The 26,744-nt window shown below is 40.0% G+C and overlaps 1 protein-coding gene across 1 annotated transcript in view; it reads right to left on the reverse strand.

Moving 5' to 3' along the window:
* Nucleotides 1-22,520: 22,520 nt before the first annotated feature.
* Nucleotides 22,521-26,744, reverse strand: part of LOC126095422 (uncharacterized) — a gene marked incomplete at its 5' end in the record, with an annotated part of 138,509 nt that continues 134,285 nt past the window's right edge. The window contains one exon of the mRNA XM_049910219.1: nucleotides 22,521-23,236. Within this exon, the coding sequence (XP_049766176.1) occupies nucleotides 23,111-23,236 (126 nt within the window). The remainder of the gene's footprint in view (nucleotides 23,237-26,744) is intronic.

The following is a 26,744-nucleotide window of genomic DNA, read 5'->3' on the forward strand; positions in this document are numbered from 1 at the left end:
GTTCTTGGTTCTTTTTTCTTTCCTTATAACTCTTCTTTTAACTGTTCTTTTACTTTTCTATTTAATCGAGCTTTATTAAAAAGATGTGGATCATATCTTGAGAACACATATTAAAGATAAAAAACAATAAACATTTTTATTTTACATTCAATGTTTATGTTCAACATTTATGTTTAACATTTACATTTAATGACTAAAAAATTTCTCAATCTTTTCTTATTAATTTTTCTTGTCATATCTATTGTTATAAAACAAAATTCATCTTCATTTCAACATTTACTACATATTTCTTTAAAATCATCTAATTTTCATTCATCACCAATAAATACATGATCAATATGATTTAAATTTCTGTCATCTTCTCTGAAAATATTTTAAAAATTTAGATTATCTCTGCCATTTTTTTAACTAAGCAAATCTATTCCTTTATGTCAATCTCCAGTAAAATATTCCCTAATTATATTTTGATATTCAAGAATGAAATAGTCAAAAACAACAACTAGATTATTTTCACATTGATCTATGGAATAATTCCATCATTATTTTCAATAAAACTAGCAATTTTTCCCCTAGTTTTACTCTCAATTTTTCCACTTGTTTTAAGATTTCCTGTTTTTTGGTTGATCTAAACTTTAAGAATAAAAATACAAATTATTACTTATGTTCCAGTTTTGCCATGCAAGTGCTAAAATATAATTTTTAATCATTAGGTGTTGTTCGTCCACAACTGTTTGATCATATTATTGAACATGAAATAGAATTTGGTAATAGTCTGCAGTGTTTATTTTTTAATTTCTTTTGTGGAATTCTTATTTTTGGTTCCTAATCTGTCATTTATTTACACAAAACTTTATTAATATAGATAAGTATATTATTTCAAATGAATGACAATTCATCTGTTCTTAAAAAGGATTGTCTATTCCTGTAAGAGAAACTTACAAAAACGTTTCACAAGTTGATTTTATACAACTTTTTTAACTCCAAATATTACATCAGAATTGATAAATTATACACTAACGAAGAACTGATAGAAATTCCTGTTGGTCAATATAATTTGAAAAATTTATTCAGTCAAAGAAACCTAATATATATAATAAAGAAAATAAAATTTTAAATAGAGTTTTTCTCGAAAGTGATGTTAAATTATTTATGAACAAAAAAGAATGTGCAGTGTTGGTCAAATTTTAGGAGTTAATAATCAAATTATTGAAACAAATGAAAAAACAATTTCTAATAATGTTCCTAAAATTATTCCATTTTGTCTTCTTTCACCATAACTTTTGAGATATTATAACACAAGAAATACTACATCACCATTTACATACAACAGTTCTTTGTTAAATGTTCTCAGTTTCAAATGAGTAGTGTCACTTCCATTTTTAATCATAAAACGTAAGATTTTTAGGCTCCTGTCATTTTCCTCAATCTTCCTGATCAGTTTGTTTTCTACACAGGTAATACATGTTTCAAACTTACTATGTTCTGTGTTTACATGCATTCTAAAATCATTTAAATCTTCTTCTATACCTAATTTGCCTCTGTAGTTTTCTCTACCTGATCTTTGACAGCATCTAAATCTTTTCTGACACATTTTAATGCTTCAACATGCCTCTTCAAGTTCTTATACAAACCATCTATTTTTTCCCATGTTGACCCTAAATTTTTTCTGATTATCAATCTGTTTTTCAAGTTATTCCTAATCCGGCTGTCTAGTTCCTGACTCTGTTTATCTACTTTCTTGCCTATGAGTTTCACAAGCACATTAAAAAGATTGCCATTATTGCAAACTATTTCCTCAGGACTGAATCATTGAATCCTTGAACACATATCGTTTGAATCTCCACCTACATCTATCCCTTCTGATTCTACATCTCTAACGTTATTTTCAACTGTCTCATTGTTTCTTGTGTCGAGTTTTCTATTTCATCCATCTCTTGATTGTCAACCATACCATAACCACACATCATGAAAATGTTGTACAAAGAACACACATGCAGGAAAAGCATACCCTAAACAAAAAGTGTTTTATATTGCCTACAGAATTGATGATGTAGAAAAGATGAAATAATTGTAAATGGTGTACCTCAGTTGTTGTGATAACCAAGTTGATTGTAGCTGCTAGTGCTCACAGTTTCGCAGTCCAATTTCCTCATCCTCAAAATTTTTTGGTTCCAGTCTTCAATTTTGCTTTCCCTACAAGATCATATATCATTCTTAGTGTTAAAAATGATACACTTGAATCTCACATGTTGACTTCAGCACTTTGACCCAAATTAAATTCCTATCCTAGTCCATTCGACCACAGTGCAGTGCAGCTGCCTTGCTGGGGATAAATGTTGTTAACCGAAAATAATTAACAATAAACTTTTTCACAAAATATTCATTTTGCAGATTTTAGTTGAAGTTAATGTTCTGGAAATTTGGCAGAAGTATTCAGTTTATTCCAAATAATAAATTTTGACCAGAACTTGTTCATTTTGTTGCTTCTCTGCAGTTGATTTTTCCTGTAACTTTTTTAAATGAAAATGGGCCAGAGAACACCATGGATCTCAAAAGATGTGAAAAGTCAGTTATTGTTTCAGAAATACAATTTATTACATCAGTGTGCTGTTCCACATGTTCCATCATATTGGGTCTCCCACACCATTTCTCGTAGGTCTTATACACTCTTCGAACAACTGCTGTACCACTGCATGTAGTAAAGTCGCTAATTACAATTACAGAAGTTGTTGATAATTATAAAAAAATATTATCATCTGGTGGTTACAATTGAAATGCATGGAGGAGGAAGTTAGTGTTTAACATCCCTTGCACAACAGCACCATTAGAGACAGAGCAGAAGCTCAGATTAGGGGAAGATGGGGAAGGAAATCAGCCATGCCGTTTTTCACAGCAGCCATCCTCGTATTTTCCTGATGCAATTTAGGGAAACCACAGAAAACCTAAATCACGATGGCTGGACACAAGTTTGGACTGTCATCCTCACGAATGTGAGTTCAGTGAGCTAACCACTGTGTCACCTTGCTCAGTCTGAAATGCATGGAATGTGATACAAAGACAGACAATTACATATATATTGTTTTCGTGGAAAAATAAGTGAATGATACAAATAAATAATGCTGATTACATTTATGTTAATTACACCGAAGCTATGAGGGTAAGTCAATTATTATCCGCTAAGTAGTAATAAAATTTTATTGTAATCACATAGGAAACTTACAAGAAGATCATTTTTCGACATAGACTTCTTGCATTTCAACACTCTTGGTCCATGGTTGTACAAGCTTCCTGATGCCCTCATAAAAGAAGGTTCTTGGTTGAACTACAAGCCAGGAATGCACCACTTCTTTCACTACTTCATCCGAGGCAAATCGAAGACCCCTTAATGCCTGTTTGAGTGAACCAAACAAGTTATAGTCAGAAGGGGCAAGATCGGGACTATATGGAGGATGATCCAGTACTTCTAATTTGAGTTTATGAAGCGTTTCAGCAGTGTGTGCAGCAGTATGTGGACGGGCACTGTCGTGCAACTATGTAGCACCTTTTGACAGCAATCCTCGGCGTTTGCTTCGAATTGCAGGCTTTAGCCTGGCAGTAAGCATCTCACTGTAACGTACACTGTTTATTGCTGTGCCCCTTTCCTCATAACGTTCCAGCACTGGACCTTGTGCATCCCAAAAAACTGTAAGCACCAGTTTTCCTGCGGACAGTTGGGTCTTGAATTTTTTCTTGCATGGAAAATTTGGATGTTTCAATTCCACACTCTGCCGTTTACTCTCCGGCTCGTAATGATGGATTCATGTTTTGTCACCAGAATGATCCTATCCAAAAAGTTAACCCTTTCATTACCATAGCAATCCAAATGTTTTTTGCAGATGTCCACGAGCGTTTGTTTATGCATCTGTGTCAGTTATTTTGGGACCCATCTTGCACAAACTATATGAAACCCAAGTCTGTTGTGGATGATTTCGTAGGCAGAACCATGACTAATTTTGCAAACGATGTCCCACTTCATCAATAGTCAATCGTCTAAGAGAATCATTTCACGTCAATGTTCAATGGTTTCTTGAATTGTGGCAGTAAACGGTCGTCCGGCTCCTTCATCAAACATAACACTTGTGCAACCATTTCAGAATTTTTCAATCCATTCATAGACACTCTGTTGTGGCAAAACAGTTCCCATATTGTACCGAAATTTTTCGATGATACGCCTTCCTAATTAAAATTTAAAAAAAATCAATGAACGCTGCTCTTCTTTGGTGCAAATAGACAGAGGAGCAGTCATGATTAACAGCATGGCAGCGATAACGAATCTAGCCTAGCAGCTTGAAAATTGCAAAGATATAACAACAAATAAACAGAGCATGCGTCATCAACGTAAAACGACGGTACTACCAAAATAAACAAAAATACAGGGCGAGTCAAAAGTCCTTGGACGCCTTCATAAGTTGGAAGATTACAGGGAAAATTGAAATGTGATGATGGGAACATAGGTTTGATGTGGGGCCGCAATTTTTGGAGTGAATGTCATTCATGGCCGCCATCTTGAAATCCGTCATTTTGGATTCAAGTCTTTTTTTTTAAATGGGAACGGGGGTGTATGACACATCAAATAACATTTGTTTGAGATCTGGAATTAAGTGGTGTAATTTGTTTTTGTCTATCTTGTACAGTTTAGAGGTTATTAATGTTCAAAGTTGGGAAATTACCTTAATACTGACTGCTACAACACATGTTCTACGTGTTGTCCATCCCGTGCAATGCAACAACTGTGGTCACCGCAACCACATGAATAAATTCTAAACTATACAAGATAGACAAAAACCAATTACACCACTCAATTCCAGAGCTCATGTGAGTGTTATTTGATGTGTCATGCACCCCCATTCCCCTTAAAAAAAATTACTTGAATACAAAATGGCGGATTTCAAGATGGCGGCCATGAATGACATTCACTCCATAAGTTCCGGCCCCACGTCAAACCTATGTTCCCATCATCACATTTCAATTTTCCCTTTAATCTTCCAACTTATGAAGGTGTACAAGGGCTTTTGACTCGTCCTGTATAACTAAACTGCGGATAATAATTGGCTTACCCTCGTACATTATCCTGAGCATTCCCACCATGTTTCTTGATTCAAATACGAGTACATAATTTGTTAGTGTGAACAGAATTTCAATATACAATACAGTAGTTCAAATAACCGCTTTATTTACATTGTTAATCTGGTTTCATTTTGTGAATTACAGGAATTACGAGGTAATTACATGATGTTATATAGCCAAAGCACAGCAAGCTGACACTATGATAAACAGAGTTTTACACGTTCTAAACATAATAATTACAGTATATCTGGTATCTCTTTTATTACTCGATTGTTCATAAACGAAAACCCCGAACTTCAACTATACAAATTTACAATACACGTTCTTACCAATGGACGGACGTAAAATTTGTGAGTACTTTGACATGAAGTTGTTGAAAATTACGTTACATAGCTCAAAAGACAATACTTTTGTAGGTCCTACTCAATGGCATAACAGTTAATCAAGCAATCCAAATTAGTTCCAAAGCCGTATGAAAAATAAGTTGTTACATTTCACAAGCAAGATGTATGAGAGAGGTGATATACCATCAGATTTCAAGAAGAACAAAATATTTCCAAATCTTAAGAAAGGAAGTGGAGACAGGTGTCAATATTACCCAACTATAAATGTAGTAAGTCATGGTCGCAGAAGAAGGATGGAAAAACTGATAGAAGCTGACCTCAGGGAAGATCAATTTGGATTTCGAAGAAATGCTATAACACATGAGGAAGTATTGACACTGCGATATCTATTAGATACTAGGTAAAGGAAAGACAAACCTACATTTATAACATCTATAGACATAGAGAAAACATTTGAAATTGTTAACCGCAACATACTCTGAAATTCTGATGGTAGCAGGAATAATACATACAGAGCAAATGATTATTTAGAACTTGTACAGAAAACATACAGCAGTTATAAGAGTCAAGGGGCATGAGAGGGAAGCTATGGTTGAGAAGGGATTAAGACAGACTTGTAGCTCATCTCCAATGTTACTTTTTGTATCTACACAAGCTTGACAATACCGCTTCACTACGAGGTCGACACTTGCCTGCCTCAACCATAATGTCAACTGGCAGGTATACTAAATCACTGACCCCTGAAAAGGCCAAGTAGGGCTGGATACAACAACGCATGGGTCGTGACCTAACCTCTGGCACAAAGCTGGAGAAGCTCCTGGAGAAACATATAACAAACCAACCATCAAAGGAGGCAATGAAGATGCCACCAGTTGCATCAGAAGAGCACAAAGACTGCAGCAGTGGAGCGTCAACCAGTGGCAGTGGAGGCGATGGCGCCTCATCAATGAGGGGGGAGGAGGGAGGTTGGTCAAAGTTCTTGTGCACCACAGTGGCAAGTGCAGGTGCTGGCTTCATTGGGGCCACTGCTGCAGGTGATGAGAGGACAGCACAGTGCATGGAGGGAGGTGGAATTGGGGAAGCATTCCACTGCAGGTGGGAGCTCTTACGTGAGACAAAGTCGTAAACTAACCCACTGCCCGGCAGGCCAGCAGATCTTGGAAGTGATGGAGCAAGCGTAGATGATTTACATGAGGGGCCAGTTGCTCACTACCAGCATCCATCACCAACAACTGTCGACCTTTGTGGCCCAGCATGACACTTGGCAGCCATCCCTGCTGCAGGTTGAAGAACTTGGCCCAAACGGCAGCCCTGAGAAGAAAATGTGATCATCCATGGTGGTCTGTGACATTCGGAACAGGCTGCAGCAAATTCAGGAGATTCAGCAGTTGGCACAATGCAAACATTCTGACGGACTACACCCGTTCACCACTGTTGCCCTGCATGTATAAAGAAACCTTGACAACACATCATCACAGGAAGTGGCATAGTCAGACTTCCTCATTTGGATCTTAAATGTGTGTATGAGGTGTTACACATCCGAGTTAATAGTCAGGTGAAACAGATTGGTTGTCAGATGCTGGATGCCATTACAAATGCAAAAGTCCTCAAACTATTTTGACACATATCACTAACTGCTCTCAGATACAATGCCAGAACCATGGCAATCAATTGTGTGTAGAACAGGTTGGTTACATATGGGAAATTGGACAATGCATCGACCAATAACTACATGGTCCTGTGAAATTGATGTTTACCTCGTCCCTATGGTGCCCCGGAAATTGGCAAAGAGAGAAATAGTGTGTCAGTGTAGCCTGATTATGTGTACAAGCCCCTGCAAGGATGCACCAGATGTTCAATATTATGATCAACTGCCAACAAGCAGATGTGGCTCACGCCAACGCCTTCATGTGAGTCACACCCCAATGTGATGCATGCAGCAATTGTGTTATTTAAGGGCACAAAGCTGGGGGAACAATGACACGACAGCATTGCTCCTCCATGGCAAGTATGAGGACCTCCTGGATACACTGAGCTGATCATGTAGCCTGATCCAGACCCAAAGAGTTGTGCTCCAACTAACACAACTAGACTAAGAAAACAATCTTACAGACAAGTACAATAGTGACAGTGGCAGTTGTAACTTTGTGTGGCATAAACAAAAATTCTGACAAGGTTTGCTGCAAGGTGTCATCCAACATGAACATAAGGGCCTCCTGCCAATCAAAATCCAGATTGGCACCCCTTGCAGCTGCGCTAGTGCATCAGCATTGGCATGCTGGCAGCGGAGTGGTAACGAATGTCATAATCATTACTGAGAAAGAGGGACCATCACTGCAACCAGTGCATAGTCCTATCCATCAGCGTGGAACAAGGACCAAAAAGGAAACCAACAAACTGTTGTCAGTGATGAGGGGGAACCTTGGACCATACAGGTAAATGTAGAACTTTTTAACCCCAAAAGTAATCGCTAGAACTCCTTTTCCAACTGTGAATAATTACACTGTGCAGCAGAAAGTGTCTTTGACACATAAGTAATGAACTGTTTGATTCCATCCAGGTTCTGGTGGGACAGGGCAGCACCAATTCCAATTTGGAGTGTCACAGGGCAGGGTTAAAAGTTTACTTGGTGTAAAGGAAACCAGAAAGGGAGCAGAGCACAATCACTGCTTGAGAGACTGACAAGCTTGTTGATATTCCACACACTAGACAAACTTAATGGGCGTCTGGTGAAGCTGATTGAGAGAGTGGCAGATAGGCATGGCCTGGGGAATGAACTGAGCAAGCCTTCCCCAAAAAGGAATGGAGCTGCTTCATATTCTTAGGCACCAGTAGGTTGACAGCCTTGATGTGGTCATCAGTGTTAGAATCCTGGTCTGGCACAAATTTTCAGAGTGCTGTAGGACAGCAGCAATGCGTTCAAATCATGAAAAAAATGGATTGAGGCACTAAATGGTCTATTTCAATGATCTGGAAATCAAAAACAGAAAAAGACATCTATCCAAAATATTTTTGCACCAATGGTGCATCAGTACCACAAACAAAGTAAGTTGTGATTTCACGTTTTTACAATATGCGTTGATGGAGAATTGCCCCCCCCCCCCCCCCAAAGGAATAAGCTGTTTACTATAAGACACAACCTGACTGAGCAGCTGTTGCAACTCCAGGCACACCAAGATCCTGAACATATTGAAGTTAATTAGGCTGACCATCACTCCCATGCCTACTGCCCATCCACAACCAACATTAGCAAAATATGCTGCCCGGGCAGCAAGTGCAGGGTGTCAGAGGAAGCCCCAAGGTCCAGTTAAAAACACCAGGGTTTCCAATGACTGACTCCAGGCTCATTCGACTGTTACAAACAGCTGCCAAATGACATATCCACCAGCATACCCTACACATGTTCTGCACTTGTGGGAGTCATGGTGAACACGCAAAAAATTAAAATTGGGGCATGCCCACTGGCTTTCCCAATGATCAGAAGCTGAAAAACGCAGGAGCCCTGAAAAACGGCTCTGGCGGGAATTACAATGCTGTGACCAGAGTGAACCCACTGTACTCGACGCAGGCCAGGACAAGCAAGGCCATTACACCATTGCATCAGAATCATCAATGGCGACAATACACCAACACACAGTGACTCGGCGGGAGGCGAGGCCCTCTGGGGTATCCCACGGGGCACTGGGGGTCTGTTTACCATGCACACCTAATTGAACTAGCTGCCAATTATCACAAAGAATGTCTCTTGCCAGTGCCATAAGCTCACACAATTCCACCATTTGGGCAACGTTGGCTAAAGAAGGCCAGACAAGGTCAGTGCCCTAGTCTGAACCTCACGATCAGGAGTCAACCTAACATCTACATCTCAAATTAGCGAGTCTGCATAAGAGGCAGTACATTTGGGAGATTCAAAAAGACACTTGTGTGAGAGGCCTTGCATATTGGCAAGCCAGGCTACATATGGCTACCAAGAGAACTTGTGGTGTCGGTTAAACTGCAAAAATGCTGCCACCATGTGTTTGATGTCCAAAATACTGAGTAAGCAACTGACTAAGTTCATTAAAGAGAAGTCTGCCTGGCTTAGTGGAAGGATTCAGAATTTGGACAACTTCATGAAGACCAGTGCTGCTGGCCATCAACAAGGCAACCTTATCAACTGGATTGAGAAACCTTGCCTGGCAGAGTAGCAAGAAGTGGTACAGGTAATTCTCCATCTTTCTGTCAACTCATCAAAACCAGCAAATTGTGCCAGGGGTGGTGCAGAAAGCAGAACAGCGTTGCCCCCCCATCCCATCCCCCTGTGGTCAGCACGGATACTTCACAGGCCAAGGATGGCTCCATAATAGCCAGGGAACAGAACCTCATGAGAGGAAATGAACTCACCACGTGAGTCGATCTACATGAAGCAGAGAGACCAAACCCACATAGAAGAGCACAGGGAAAGCTCAGTGTGGAGCTGGTATGGACTGCTAATGGCTAAGACCTCTGCACAGCATGTAGCATGATACACTAAGTGAGATCCACAGAGGTTGAACTATTGAGTAAGCAATGGCCCATCCAGCCTACTGCTGCCCATAGGTAAACACCTCCACCAGCACATCTGTCCATATTACATGTTGCATACACCTTCCAAGGCAGGTTTCCACATTATCCTGCTGCACTACCGACACCACCTCATCTGCTTCCATCACGATGTCTGCTGTTGGGCATACTAATTTATTCAGTCTGTAATTGAGCTACCAGTAAACGAAACCAAAGAAAGATTTGTAGAAGGAATTAAATTTCAGGGAGAAGATATAAAAACTTTTGAGTTTTACTGATGGAATTTTAGTTCTATCAGAGACAGCAAAGGGCTTGGAAGAGCAGCTGAACAGAATGGACAGTGTTCTAAAAGGTAGATATAAGATGAAAGTCAACAAAAGCAAAACAAGGGTAATGGAATGTAATTGAATTAAATCAGGCAATGCTGAGGGAAATAGATTAGGAAATGAGACACTAAAATAGTAGATGGATTTTTGCTATTTGGACAGTAAAATAACTAATGGCCAAAGTAGAGAGGATATAAAATGTAGACTGGCAACAACATGAAAAGTGTGCCTGAAAAAGGGAAATTTGTAAACATAAAATACAGTTTCAAGCAGTGATTGCTTTGCGACAGTACACACCAGTACTCTATACTGGTACCTCTGACGAAAAAAAAATCAGAATTGCAAATTTTGAGATGTGGTATGTCAGAAATTTACTTTTTGTCAGAATGAATACTGCAGTCACACTTTTAAAATCTGCAGGAAATCTTTAAAATAATGTTTTAGGTAATCTAAATTACAAAAACATCCCCCTCGAAGGATCATATTATTGGAACTTCCTTTTTTGTTGCTGTACTAGCACAGGATTTAAGTGTTAGGAAAATGTTCAAATGTGTGTGAAATCTTATGGGACTTAACTGTTAAGGTCATCAGTCCCTAAGCTTACACACTACTTAACCTAAATTATCCTAAGGACAAACACAAGCACCCATGCCCGAGGGAGGACTCGAACCTCCGCCGGGACCAGCCGCGCAGTCCCTGACTGTAGCGCCTTAGACCGCTCGGCTAATCCCGCGCAGCTTTAAGTGTTAGGAACTCTTTTCTGGAGAAGTGAAACACGGGTGATTAAAAGATAAGAGAAGAAGAGTAGAGAAGCTTTTGAAATGGGGTGCTACAGAAGAATAAACGGGTACATCATATTTCTAATGAGGAGGTACCGAATAAAATTGGGGAGAAAAGAAATTTGTGACACAGGACAGCTAAAAGAAGGGGTAGGTCGATAGGACACATTCTGAGACATCAAGGGACCATCAATTTAGTATTGGAGGGTAGTATGGGAGGCAAAAGCTGTATGGGGAGACCAAGAGATGAATACAGTAAGAAAGTTCAAATGGATATAGGTTGCAGTTGTTGCTAAGAGAGGTTACCGCAGTACGGAGCAAACTGGAACCTTTAGACTGAGGATGAAACAACGCACATTTTTGGAAACAGAGAATTGAGGCCACAAAACTAAGTCACTAAATTTTGGAAAGAATATCATTTGTACAGAGTGTCCCAAAAGTCAGGCCTAGAATAAATATAGCAGGAAAAGAAGCAAGGACAAGTTAGATGTGGATAAAAGCAAAGGGGGTAGGGGATCTTTTTGTACAACCACAGACAGCCATCCGCCATCTTGGTATCCTCCATATTGGATTCAGCTCACATTTCCTCAATGGGAGGAGCGTCATGTACCACACGTTTTAAGGGCAGAATATGACAAGAAACACAATGGATAAGTCCATTTTGCAATATCTTCAATAGCTAAAAAGTTACACATCATTTGTTATAACATTTATAACTCGCCATGCAGCTTGCTCAAACCTGATCACACTTTTTTCCTGTCGTTACATGTGTGCCGTTAATGTGAAGGACAACATGTCACTGACCGAAGAAGAGAGGACTGAAATCAACCTGATAGGTAATGAACGGCAATTACCAGGTTCTTCAACCAGCAACACCTTGGCAGGGAAACTGTCACGGAAATTGCACAGAAAGTTTCAAGAAATGGGATCAGTCCTTTACTGGTAATCCCCACGCACCAACTGACGAGGCTACGACCACAGCATCATTAGCAACAGTGTGCACGAGTCCCATTCAACACATCAGGTTACTCGTCCAATGCCATGGCATCACTTGGAGCCCCAGCCATTAAATCCAATAGTGTCAGAAAAGACATCCATCCAAAATGCAACTCCAACATCTGGCAGAAGGCAATCCTGATCAGAGGATCTACATCTACATCTACATCCATACTCCGCAAGCCACCTGACGGTGAGTGGCGGAGGGTACCTTCAGTACCTCTATCGGTTCTCCCTTCTATTCCAGTCTCGTATTGTTCGTGGAAAGAAGGATTGTCGGTATGCCTCTGTGTGGGCTCTAATCTCTCTGATTTTATCCTCATGGTCTCTTCGCGAGATATACGTAGGAGGGAGCAATATACTGCTTGACTCTTCGGTGAAGGTATGTTCTCGAAACTTTGACAAAAGCCCGTACCGAGCTACTGAGCGTCTCTCCTGCAGAGTCTTCCACTGGAGTTTATCTATTATCTCTGTAACACTTTCGCGATTACTAAATGATCCTGTAACGAAACGCGCTGCTCTCCGTTGGATCTTCTCTATGTCTTGTATCAACCCTATCTGGTACGGATCCCACACTGCTGAGCAGTATTCAAGCAGTGGGCGAACAAGCGTACTGTAACCTACTTCCTTTGTTTTCGGATTGCATTTCCTTAGGATTCTTCCAATGAATCTCAGTCTGGCATCTGCTTTACCGACGATCAACATTATATGATCATTGCATTTTAAATCACTCCTAATGCGTACTCCCAGATAATTTATGGTATTAACTGCTTCCAGTTGCTGACCTGCTATTTTGTAGCTAAATAATAAAGGATCTATCTTTCTGTGTATTCGCAGCACATTACACTTGTCTACATTGAGATTCAATTGCCATTCCCTGCACCATGCGTCAATTCGCTGCAGATCCTCCTGTATTTCAGTACAATTTTCCATTGTTACAACCTCTCGATACACCACAGCATCATCTGCAAAAAGCCTCAGTGAACTTCCGATGTCATCCACCAGGTCATTTATGTATATTGTGAATAGCAACGGTCCTATGACACTCCCCTGCGGCACACCTGAAATCACTCTTACTTCGGAAGACTTCTCTCCATTGAGAATGACATGCTGCGCCCTGTTATCTAGGAACTCCTCAATCCAATCACACAGTTGGTCTGATAGTCCATATGCTCTTACTTTGTTCATTAAACGACTGTGGGGAACTGTATCGAACGCCTTGCGGAAGTCAAGAAACACGGCATCTACCTGGGAACCCGTGTCTATGGCCCTCTGAGTCTCGTGGACGAATAGCGCGAGCTGGGTTTCACATGACCGTCTTTTTCGAAACCCATGCTGATTCCTACAGAGTAGATTTCTAGTCTCCAGAAAAGTCATTATACTCGAACACAATAAGTGTTCCAAAATTCTACAACTGATCGACGTTAGAGATATAGGTCTATAGTTCTGCACATCTGTTCGACGTCCCTTCTTGAAAACGGGGATGACCTGTGCCCTTTTCCAATCCTTTGGAACGCTACGCTCTTCTAGAGACCTACGGTACACCGCTGCAAGAAGGGGGGCAAGTTCCTTTGCGTACTCTGTGTAAAACTGAACTGGTATCCCATCAGGTCCAGAGGCCTTTCCTCTTTTGAGCGATTTTAATTGTTTCTCTATCCCTCTGTCGTCTATTTCGATATCTACCATTTTGTCATCTGTGCGACAATCTAGAGAAGGAACTACAGTGCAATCTTCCTCTGTGAAACAACTTTGGAAAAAGACATTTAGTATTTCGGCCTTTAGTCTGTCATCCTCTGTTTCAGTACCATTTTGGTCACAGAGTGTCTGGACATTTTGTTTTGATCCACCTACCGCTTTGACATAAGACCAAAATTTCTTACGATTTTCTGCCAAGTCAGTACATAGAACTTTACTTTCGAATTCATTGAACGCCTCTCGCATAGCCCTCCTCACACTACATTTTGCATCGCGTAATTTTTGTTTGTCTGCAAGGCTTCGGCTATGTTTATGTTTGCTGTGAAGTTCCCTTTGCTTCCGCAGCAGTTTTCTAACTCGGTTGTTGTACCACGGTGGCTCTTTTCCATCTCTTACGATCTTGCTTGGCACATACTCATCTAACGCATAATGTACGACGGTTTTGAACTTTGTCCACTGATCCTCAACACTATCTGTACTTGAGACAAAACTTTTGTGTTGAGCCAACAGGTACTCTGAAATCTGCTTTTTGTCACTTTTTCTAAACAGAAAAATCTTCCTACCCTTTTTAATATTCCTATTTACGGCTGAAATCATCGATGCCGTAACCGCTTTATGATCGCTGATTCCCTGTTCTGCGTTAACTTTTTCAAATAGTTCGGGTCTGTTTGTCACCAGAAGGTCTAATATGTTATCGCCGCGAGTCGGTCCTCTGTTTAACTGCTCAAGGTAGTTTTCAGATAAAGCACTTAAAAAAATTTCACTGGATTCTTTGTCCCTGCCACCTGTTATGAATGTTTGAGTCTCCCAGTCTATATCCGGCAAATTAAAATCTCCACCCAGAACTATAACATGGTGGGGAAATCTACTCAAAATATTTTCCAAATTATCCTTCAGGTGCTCAGCCACAGCTGCTGAGCCAGGGGGCCTATAGAGACATCCAATTACCATGTCTGAGCCTGCTTTAACCGTGACCTTCACCCAAATCATTTCACATTTCGGATCTCCATCAATTTCCTTCGATACTATTGCACTTCTTATCGCTATAAACACGCCTCCCCCTTCACTGTACAGCCTGTCTCTGCGGTATACATTCCAATCTGAGTTTAGGATTTCATTACTGTTTACGTCTGGTTTCAGCCAACTTTCTGTCCCTAGTACTATATGGGCGTTGTGACCGTTTATTAATGAGAGCAGTTCTGGGACCTTCCTATAGACGCTCCTGCAGTTTACTATTAGCACATTAATATTGTTATTCCCTGTTGCATTTTGCTTACTCCTACCCTGCCGCGTCTCAGGAGGCGTCTTGACGGGCCTAGGGAGGGGATTCTCTAACCTAAAAAACCCCCATGTGCACTCCACACGTACTCCGCTACCCTTGTAGCCGCTTCTGGCGTGTAGTGCACGCCTGACCTATTCAGGGGGACCCTACATTTCTCCACCCGATAGCGGAGGTCGAGAAATTTGCACCCCAGATCTCCGCAGAATCGTCTGAGCCTCTGGTTTAAGCCTTCCACTCGGCTCCAAACCAGAGGACCACGATCGGTTCTGGGAACGATACTACAAATAGTTAGCTCTGATTCCACCCCGCGAGCGAGGCTTTCCGCCTTCACCAATTCCGCCAACCGCCTGTACGAACTGAGGATGACCTCTGAACCCAGACGGCAGGAGTCATTGGTGCCGAAATGAGCAACAATTTGCAGTCGGGTGCACCCAGTGCTCTCTATCGCCGCCAGTAGGGCCTCCTCCACATCTCGGATGAGACCCCCTGGCAAGCAGACAGAGTGAACACTGGCCTTCTTCCCCGACCTTCCCGCTACTTCCCTAAGGGGCTCCATCACCCGCCTAATGTTGGAGCTCCCAATAACTAATAAACCCCTCCCCCCGTGTGCCTGCTCGGACCTTGCTGAAGGAGCAGCCACATGTCCACTCACAGGCAGAGCGGGCGATGCCACACGGCCAGCCTCCACATTGACCCTCCGCCTCGTGCGCCGCGAACGCCGCTGAACCCGCCACTCCCCTTGGGGAGAGGGTGGCCCAACCGCACCCGGTACCCGCGAAGATGTCTCGACAGCAGGGACAGTGGGTGAAGCATGTAACACCTGGAGTGTACCTTGCGACGCACCAGACTCCCCACTGTCGCTACATTCCGAGGCAGCAGCCTGAAGACGGCTGATCGCGGCCATCAACACGCTCAGCTGTTCGCGAACAGTGGCCAGCTCCTCCTGCGTCTGTACACAGCAGTCACACATCCTATCCATCCTAAGGAATCAATTTACTGAAGAGAGTTAATCAACCTTTAACTAGACTGCTAATTCACTAAAGGCGGCTGTTTATTCACTAAACTGTGGTTGCTAGCCACTTCTTGTAGAATACAATGAAAATAGTACTACCTGTCTCTGGACTGTATTGAAAACAAACACTAGCACTACTGGCACTCTCTCTGACTGTATTCAAAACAAACATGAAATCTATGGAACACTATTAATAGCACCCGACAATTAAAGCTTCCTAAAAGCAAATACACACGGAAGAAGAAGTGATAAGTAAGAAAAATGCGGTTTTGTGACTGGGTTTTGGCACAAATCGTCACCAATCATGATATTGCTTACAATATACTCTTAAGTATTGAGGTGAATTTTTATATCAGTGAGCAAATCAACAAAGCACAACCTGCAACACTGGTCATCGAACAACCCAAGGTAAGCATCTCCCTGTAGGGCTCAAAGGTGTGGTAAAGTGATGGTATGCTGCGGCATTTAGAGACTGCATTTCATTGTGATGTGCAACACCTGAAACAGCAGATTACCGAGGCATGTGATACTGTCACACCTGCTGCGTTTGCTGGATCTACGAAAACTTGCTCCATTGGATACGGAAGTGTTGTCAGATACACATGTGGAACACATTCTGTAATGTTTTGCAATGTATCGTGTGCTACTGGTGTCATGATTCATGATGAATTACACATGTTATAAAAAAATGTTACATAATTTTTTAACTGTTAGAGATATTAAAAAATGGACTTCAGCATTATTTTTCCCATCAAATTCTACCCTTATAAGCGTATCACATGACCAACTTCCCACTGAAAAGATGAGCTGAATTCCATATGGCAGATTCCAAGATAGATGTCACAGATCACCCTAAAAGCTTCCTCCCCACCCCATTTGCTTATATCCACATCCATCCCATCCCTGCCTCTTACCACTTTTGTGACATTTCACCCAGTACCGACTTTTGGGACACCCTGCAGATTGGAACAATCTGGAACATGATAATTTTGAATACAAATAGCGTTTGATATAACAAGTTTCCAGAAAAAATAAAATGCTTCTTTGAAAGAAAAATGTGTACTTTCATATAAGATCTGTCAATCTACAAACAAAACTTTTTAGCAGGATGGGATTTTGGTGAGCACAGTTATCATAAATTATGAATATTTCTTTAAATAAAATGTTTCCAAATGAACCAAATGTACTTTTATCATGAAAAATTGGTAAATTGTACTAACTGTACTGTAAATAATGGTTAGTGGTCTACTGCATGAATAAGAATTTAGGGTTTCATGTAACTATGGTATATGCCCTACTAATGGAAAGAGATCAGAAAAAAGAACAACATAAGAACATACAATTTCACCTTGCTCTGTGCTCTGGATCCCTTTATGTCTCCTAAAAGAACTACCACCACTTCTACCATATTAACACACAGTTCCTCCCTCTTGTATAGTCCTTCAGCATACTCTTTTCACCTATTCGCTCTCACCTCAGCATTAGACAGAGAAACTCCTTTCACATCTTAGTGTTGATGCCTTTACTTTTAATTTCACTGACAGCTGTTTTCTACTTTCCTACATGCTGAAGATGTCCTTGTGATAACCATTTCCTTTTCAGTTCCCTAATTTTTTCCTTTAGCCATTAGATTAGCAATCCTGCAATCTCATTAATTTAATTCCTGATTTACTGTGTTTCGTCTTTTCCTGGCTTTTTTTGTGCTTCCTTCTTTTGCTGATCAACTGATTTACTTCTTCTATCATCCGAGGTTTCTTTGCAGTTACCTACACTGTACCTTCAATATCCGCCCAACTTACGTGTTCGTTCTCCATCAGCTAAACTGCTCACTGTGGTACTCAACAACACAATATCTACCATATGTAAAACATTCTCGGTTTTCTTGCCGCGTCAATTCGGGAAAAAAATCTCGAGGTTTCGACGATAGCCTCCATCATCATCATCATCAGGAGCAACTGACTATCTTCACTGCTGCTGTGGTAGCTTTATATAGCTCGTGGATGGCTTCTGACTGGTCAGCTTGTGATTGGTCGGCAATTACATACTGCTGTCACAGATGGTGTCAATGTCTGCACTGGTGGTGTCACCACTTCCGTGGGAACGTAAACACTTCAAGGAATGTTTCTGCTGCTTCTCTGCATTGAGCACCTGTTTCCATACACCACTCAGATAATATCTGCTATCACGGTTGAAGTTCTTCTCACCCATTCTTATTTCAACAGCCTCTTTACTAACAGAATACCAGTATGCGGATGCGTGGGACAAAATTTTTGTTTCATCAAACAGTATTTTATGTTTGTTAGTGAGACTGTGCTCCGCAATTGCTGATTTCTCTAGTCCTCTATTTTTAATATGCAGTTGGTGTTCTGCACAGCGGTCGAAAACGGTACGAATAGTCTGACTGTTGTGAACAACACACCAAAAACTCTTGAATGTTCATTGAGAAAATCAAACGGATTAGAGTTGGTCCAAATGACATTTTAGTCAGTCACTGTTCACAAAAGTTCCTGTGGAGCACACTTTGAAAATGATGGAAAATCTTTTTCCTCCTGAAACTATAAAGTTGTTCTGGCATGTGATGACGACCACCTACTTCTTGCATGGTAGTAAATTTTACGAAATGATGGACAGTATGTTGATGGGCTCTCCATTGTCTCCATTATTGGCTAACCTTTTTATGGAGAATTTTGAGGGACATGCACTAAATTTGGCTCCTCTCTGTCCATCCTTATTTTATCATTATGTTGATGATACAATTATGGTCTGGCCATATGGCACAGAAGCGAATGATTCATGGAACACATGAACAGCATACATCTGAACATCCAGTTCACTGTCGAGATGGAGAAGGAAGGAAGGTTGCAATTCTTAGATGTTTTAGTACGACGACAGGCAGATGGGGACCTCGGCCACTCTGTGCACTACAAGCCGAGGCATACAGATTTGTATCTTAATGCACAGAGTTTCCATCATCCCATTCAGAAAAGATCCGTTTTGAACACGTTGGTATGTCAAGCAAAAACTGTCTCTCATGAGGACCACTTGAAGTCTGAAATTAGCCATCTGAAGTACATGTTCCAAAAGAATGGCTATGGTGCCCACGATATAAAGACAGCGTTTTCCAAGAAGAGGAAATGTGCAAATACTGCACACTCGCAGGATGAACCAACGATTGCGGTTCTTCCTTTTGGTGCTATATCCAGTAAAATAGGAAGAGTCCTGGGTAGACGGGGTACAACACCGATTTTTTGTCGTCCTAAGAAAATGAAGGAGATGATGCGCCCGTTAAGGACAGTCCCAGCCTCAGGGTCCCTGGAATTTATAATATCCTCTGTGAGTGTGGAAGCAATTATATAGGCCAGACCATTCATACCATATCCAATTGCTGTGCAGAAGACCAATAGCATTTTAAAAATAGAGAACTAGAGAAACCGGCAATTCTGGAGTACAGCCCCACTAACAAACATAAAATACTGTTCGATGAAACAAAAACTTTGCCCCATGCCTCCACATACTGGGATCCTGCTATTAAGGAAGCAGTTGGAATAAGAATGAGCGAGAATAACTTTAACCGTGATAGCGGATATCACGTGAACGGTGTATGGAAACGAGCGCTGAATGCAAATAAGCAGTAGAGACATTCCTCGCAGTGCTTTTGTTCTCATGGCAGCAGTGGCACCACAGCACAGACGATAACACCGTCTGTGACAGCAGTGTGTGATCACCGACCAATCACAGGCAGACCAACCAGAAGCCATTAACGGGTTATGTAAATCCACAGCCTATATAAAGCTACCACAGCAACAGCGAAGACAGTCAGTTCCTCCTGACGATGACAATGGAGGCTATAATCGAAAGTTCGAGATTTTATTCTGAACTGACGCAGCAAGAAAACTGAGAATGTTTTACATCTCACTGCTGTTGCGAAAGACTTCGTTCTCACAGTACTTATAGCTTAAAAAATCTTCAAATGCACATCATTATTCTTCAGTTATTGAGGTTCTCACTTCTTTATGCATTGATACTGCCTGATTAAAAAGTGAATTAACTTCATACACATGCACACCAATGGCAAGAATGTAAATGATTACAGATACAATTCTCTGTGACAGGTAGAACAGCCACCATATTTAACGATGTTACCAGGCCCAGTAGGGTACATAAGGGGCAAGAACACCATCACATGTTGTTCAACCACTGTGAAGAACATGGAGATGCCACATATTTGTTTGAGACTGATCAGCACCTGATAGTATTTGAATGGGGCCTCACTGCGGGGCTCCTGTTTCCTGGCTGGCCGAATCATGCAATATCTAACTTTGTGGGCATCTGGATGTTAAGTGGCCCAATGTTGGACTGCATAGGAATGTGAGAGGAGGCATACTAATTGTGCAGATTCTGGTCAACCATGCCTGCCCACAAGGAAGGATTGTGGCATTGTGCGCTAAGCACATTGTAACCCCTTCACATCTGCATGTTTCATCCACGAACAAGTAATGGGGTACCCACAATATTCTGCCATCCCACATCATTAGTCAGACGCTAGCAGCAACCAGATTAGGGACTCGCTTTCCCATGCACAGGCTGCCATACACACCAAAACACAAGTGACTGTGTTTGGACTACTGATAAAATGCTTCACATCACATTCAGCGATGAATTGCAGTTCTCCACCACCATGGAGAATGGCTCTGAGCACTATGGGACTTAACTGCAGTGGTGCTCTAGAACTTATAACTAACCTAAGGACATCACACACATCCATGCCCGAGGCAGGATTCGAACCTGCGACCACAGCGGTCGCGTGGTTCCAGACTGTAGCGCCTAGAACCGCTCGGCCACTCTGGTCAGTACCACCATGGATGACCATCGTCAACAAGTATGGTGGTGGCCGGGGAGAGGTACCTTCTTCCAGTGTTTTGGAGTGCCAGAGCAGTGTTACACTTGGATTCGTGGTGTAGAGTGCCATTGGTCATGGCTAATAATGATTGAGGGAACTCTGACAGCAGAACGCAACATCACGGGCTTCCTGCATCCTCATGTCTTACCTCACATGCTACAATGCTGTAGTGCCATTTTTCAACATGACAATGCTCGTTCACACACACACGTGGCCTATCTCTACAAACTGTCTGCATGCTGTTGGGGTACTCTCATGCCCAGCAAGATCCCTAGATCTGCCCTCAACAGAACTTGTGTGGACCCAGCTCAGGCATCAACTATGTCCCAGTGCCAGTATCCAGGATATCAAGGATGAGTTACAGCAGTTGTAGTCCAGCTTGCTTAGGACAAGCTTTATGACACCCTTCCCAACCACATTATGCGTGCTTCCCAACCTGCTTCTTTGTAAAATGGACTCAATTTTCTAATTACTTAAATAACATCACATACCCTCTTATCTTCTACATTTACATAACTACTCTTCTGCAGTTCACACTAAGTGCTTTGCAGAGGGTTCATTGAACCACTTTAACTCAATTTCTTTACCATTTCACTCTCAAACAGTACATGGGAAAAATAAACACTTAATACTTTCTGTGCGAGCTCTGATTTATTGCGATGATCATTTATCGCTATGGGCGTCAACGAAATATTTTCGCATTCGTGGGAGAAATTTGGAGGTTGAAATTTCATGGAAAGATCTTGCCACAACAAAGAACACCCTTGTTTTAATGAATCCCATCCCAACTTGTGTATTATATCCATGATACTCTATTCCTGACTTCACCATAATACATAATGAACTGCCCTTCTTTGAACTTTTTCTCTGTCCACCTTCAGTTCTATCTGGTAAGGATTCCATACTGCAAAGCAGTACTCTAGTAGATCCTTGATTTTTCATTTTGTTTCATCCTTCCCTTCTGGGTACTTCACATTTTTTGTCAGCCAGTATAAGTTATGATCTAATGGGGTGATGCTGAGGGAATTAGATTAGGAAGTGAGACACTTAAAGCAGTAGATGAGTTTTGCTATTTGGGGAGCAAAAAGTGGAGAGGATATAAAATGTAGACTGTCAATGGCAAGGAAAGCGTTTCTGAAGAAGAGAAATTTGTTAACTCGAGTATAGATTTAAGTGTCAGGAAGAGAAATTTGTGGCACAACTTGACTAGAAGAAGGGGATTGGTCGGCAGGACACGTTCTGAGGCATAAAGGGATTAACAATTTAGTATTGCAGGGCAGCATGGAGGGCAAAAATCATAGAGGGAAACCTAGAGATGAATACACTAAGCAGATTCAGAAGGATGTAGGTTGCAGTAGGTACTGGGAGATGAAGCAGCTTGCACAGGATAGACTAGCATGAAGAGTTGCATCAAACCAGTCTCTGGACTGAAGACCACAACAACATTATTATTATTATTATTATTATTATTATTATTATTATTACTACTACTACTATAATACACACATGAAAAGAAAAAAATGATTATGGTTTTCTTTCTTCTTTCTTCCTCATTTTTTGGCTACTCAGTTTCTCCTATTCTGTCAGTGAATTTCCTGCCTGCATTCTCAAATAAATCATTAATTCTGAAAGAAATTTAATTTTAAACTATCACACAAATTTTAAAAAGAAATCTAGGATAAAAACCACAGAATCTATATTTACTCAATCATAGTTTACATTACAGTAAGTAAAACAAAACAATTCAGCATATGACAGTTTTTTACAAAGTTAAAAACTATACAGTAACATGTAATCAGTCTTTTGTAGCACAGTCACATTACATGGAAGATGAAGAAAAAAGATCTTTTTTGCTCAATACAAAAAGGAAAAACAATTCAACAATAAAAAGTTGCATAAAAATACAATGGATTAACTTTTCAAACACACATTCATCACAAAACCAGTACCAGTTTAGAGCGTACACATGTAATTAATTACTATGTTTGTAAAAAAAAAAAATACATATGTTACAAAGTAGAAAGAGAGAGGTGAACTTAAAACAACAGCAATGAGCATGGTACACATTTTGCATGTGTAGCAAATTTTTATGACTGATGATGCTATTTACATTTTTTTTCCTTTCTTCTCATATTGTGTTAGACTTCTTGGAACACTTTTGCAAACTCCATTTACACAAAGTCATTTCTGTAAAAACCTTTTCTGCTTCTTGTTTCCTAATTCCATGTATGTTTTCCAAAGCAAAAATGATGGCCTGAAAAATAAGCAGCCATCGAGTGTCTCAAATATAAAATTAGAACTAAATGATAAACTCAAATATAATACATATCTTTTTATGATTGGTAATGGTGCAATATCCAAGGCACAATACACATTTTCTTAAGAATCTATCAATTTGCATCAATGTTCCTACATTTTCTAGTTAACAATTTTTCACAGAAACTTACAAAATATCAAAACAATTACTCAGTTGGAAACTTTGAGTCCTTTGTTAACACTACCTGCCAAGAAAGAGTAATTTGCATCTAATCACTTGTTAACTATTCAAATAACTTACATACATATGATGGAAATCTGCATAATGCCATTTCCGTATTTCAAGTTTGTATTCTAATAAACATTTAGGTAATGTTGCATATAATTTCATACAGAAACTGAACACTTTTTAAAAATAGCTTATTGTTTGGCATAATTACATATCCTTTTCACAAGAAATTATATATTTCAGTTGTCATTGATCATCTTAAAATCTGAAGTAGTAGCTCACACACAAAAATAGACTGTCAATTAATATGTTTGTGAGTGAACTACTGCTTTCTCTTATGATCTGAAGAAGGCTGTTGATGACCAAAACTGGTAATTTCTTGTTGAAATTATATATGTTTGTGCTAGGCAATAGGCAATTCTTAAAAAGTAATTCAACAATCATCACAAACTTTTTTTTAAAGAAACTGATCAATCTGTTTTCCAACTGACACATTGCAGACTTTGATGTACATTAATATTTGAATGAAAGGCATAAAAGACCACATCTTTAATGACAATTTTAATTAGAAAACTTAGGAACTAACAGTATATTTGTACATCATATGTCCTGTTAAGCCTCTCTTACTGAATTGTTTATATTTATGTACTGAGGAATATGCAGTTCAGAACTTCCAAGAGATTTCATTCTAGTGTGTATATGAAATATAACGACATGGAAATAGGAGAAGTTGAGGGTGTAAAATTCTTGGGATTACAACTTGATACTAAATTCAGTTGGGAGCAACATACTAACAAACTGCTAAAGCGCCTAAACAAGTCTGTGTTTGCAATGCGAAAGATGTCACAAATAGGAGATATAAATATAAAAACTGGCATATTTTGCTTATTTTCACTCCATTATGTCGTATGGTATCATATTTGGAGTAGCTCCACAAACCGAGAAATTTTGGGGTAACTCCACAAACTGAGAAAAAATTTTTAGAGTACAGAAGCGTATAATAAGAGTAATGTGTAGTGTAAGTCCAAGAACATCATGTTGAAACCTATTCAAAGAATTGGGCATACTATGCATAGCTTCTCAGTATATTTACTGCTTAATGAAGTTTGTTGTAAATAATACATCTCTTTTTTTCCAACTGCTTACTAAACAGTATCAATACTAGGAATAAGAACAATACACATAAAGATTTAAAATCACTTACTCTTGCCCAGAAAGGCGTCCAGTATTTAGCAATGCATATTTTCAAGAAGTTACTAGCAAGCATTAAGGGAATACTTTCAGACAAGGCACAATTTAAACATAATTTAAAAGAATTTTTGGTGGCCAACTCCTTCTACTCCATCCATGAATTTCTCAACATGTGCAGTACACCATTTTAATGAAAATTTATTAAACTTTAATTTTTGATAATACTTGGTTGTAACAGCCAAGTAACTGTGTGGATGATGGATGTATGGAAAGCAGATGTAAGTCTTAAGTCTGCAAATAGTGGAAGTTTAATTTTAAATCTTGTACATAGTTTGACTGTTCTTAACTGAGGATAATTGAAATGAATAATTTACTTTAATTTTTGACAATACTTGGTAGTAACAGCCAAGTAACTATCTACTGTGTGAAAGATGGATTTAATGAAAGCAGATGTAAGTATTAAAGCTGTAAATATTAGAAGTTTAATTTTAATTCATGTACGTAATTTTACTGTTTATTGACTGAGGATCATTAAAATTAATGAAACTAAAGTTTTTCTAATTACATTTTTGTAATGTGTTTATCTGATATGTTCCACACCCAGGAGGGTCCCCTCTTTTGTCGGTCTATGGAATGAATAATTAATCTAATCTAAATCTAATCTAATCTAAATGGGTAATGAGTTACACTCTACCATTGGCTCAAAAAGCAAATAATGTTCCAAATGCACAGATGGATCATTGTATTCCAATATCCTGTTGACAATAAGACCATCAGACAAAGCATGTAAAGTCAAGTTGGAAAAAGAGGGGGAGTAAATCAATATTGATCATGTTTGAAGAGCTATTAACCTCAAGTAATTAGAGAAGCAATGGAAAAACCTAAATCTTTTTGTCTGGAATTGGCGTTTAAACTCCACTCCATCCAAATACGAGTTCAGTGTCTTAATTTCTTGGTAACAATCTACTATCCCAAATCCACGAAACAGATAAAAAAGACTGCTTTTGTTATGAGCAGGGACAGAAATAGGGTAGGCCTAGTATAGAAAAGATGACACGGCAGAAGAATGGAATAAGGAAAGGAGGAGGGAAGGTGGTGATTCCAAAATCAGCCTAGGAAGAGATTAATGAAAGCAACAGCAACTTAATTATAAAAACCAATTGTCAGACAATAAACATATAAACATTAGTACCCCCGAGAGTAGTGTACTGGATCAACCACGTCTGACCACCACAAGGAAGGGCATTGTATTGTGCACCAGGCACATCGAAACCCTTCACATCCCGCATCTCATGCGTTACCTCTCATGCCACAGTACCGTAGTGCCATTTTTCAACAGGATGTACTCATCTACGCATGCAAGTGTCTCTATGAACTGTCTGCATTATGTTGAGGTACTCCTGTGGCAGCAACACCCCAACATCTGTCACCAATTGAACATCAATTCCATCACAGTGCCAGTACCCAGGATATGAATGACCAGTTACAACACTGACGGAGCAAGTTGCTTAAGGAAAGGATACACTGGCTTTATGACACCTTTTGCAGCTTTCAGTGCTTCCAGTTCAAAGATGCTGCAACTTCATGTTCACAAACGGGCTCTTACTGCCAATTTATTTGTAAATTTGACACAATTTTATAATCACTGAAGTAATATCACTATACCCTCCCGAATGTGAAATTTCATTTCATTTTCTCCTCCCCTTCTGGGTGTTTCACTTTTTGTAAGGCAGTGTTGCTATTAAAAGGTAGCAACATGTACCACTTCCTATCTACTGAGACCATGAGAATTGGTCGTGTAGAAACCTTAATTTACACTAAATCTACATCTACATGATCACTCTGAAATTCACATTTAAGTGCTTGGCAGAGGGTTCATCGAACCACTATCATACTATCTCCCTACCATTCCACTCCCGAACAGCGCGCGGGAAAAACGAACACCTAAACCTTTCTGTTCGAGCTCTGATTTCTCTTATTTTATTTTGATGATCATTCCTACCTATGTAGGTTGGGCTCAACAAAATATTTTCGCATTCGGAAGAGAAAGTTGGCGACTGAAATTTCGTAAATAGATCTCGCCGCG

The sequence above is a fragment of the Schistocerca cancellata genome, chromosome 8 (assembly GCF_023864275.1).
Source record: "Schistocerca cancellata isolate TAMUIC-IGC-003103 chromosome 8, iqSchCanc2.1, whole genome shotgun sequence".
NCBI lineage: Eukaryota > Metazoa > Arthropoda > Insecta > Orthoptera > Acrididae > Schistocerca > Schistocerca cancellata.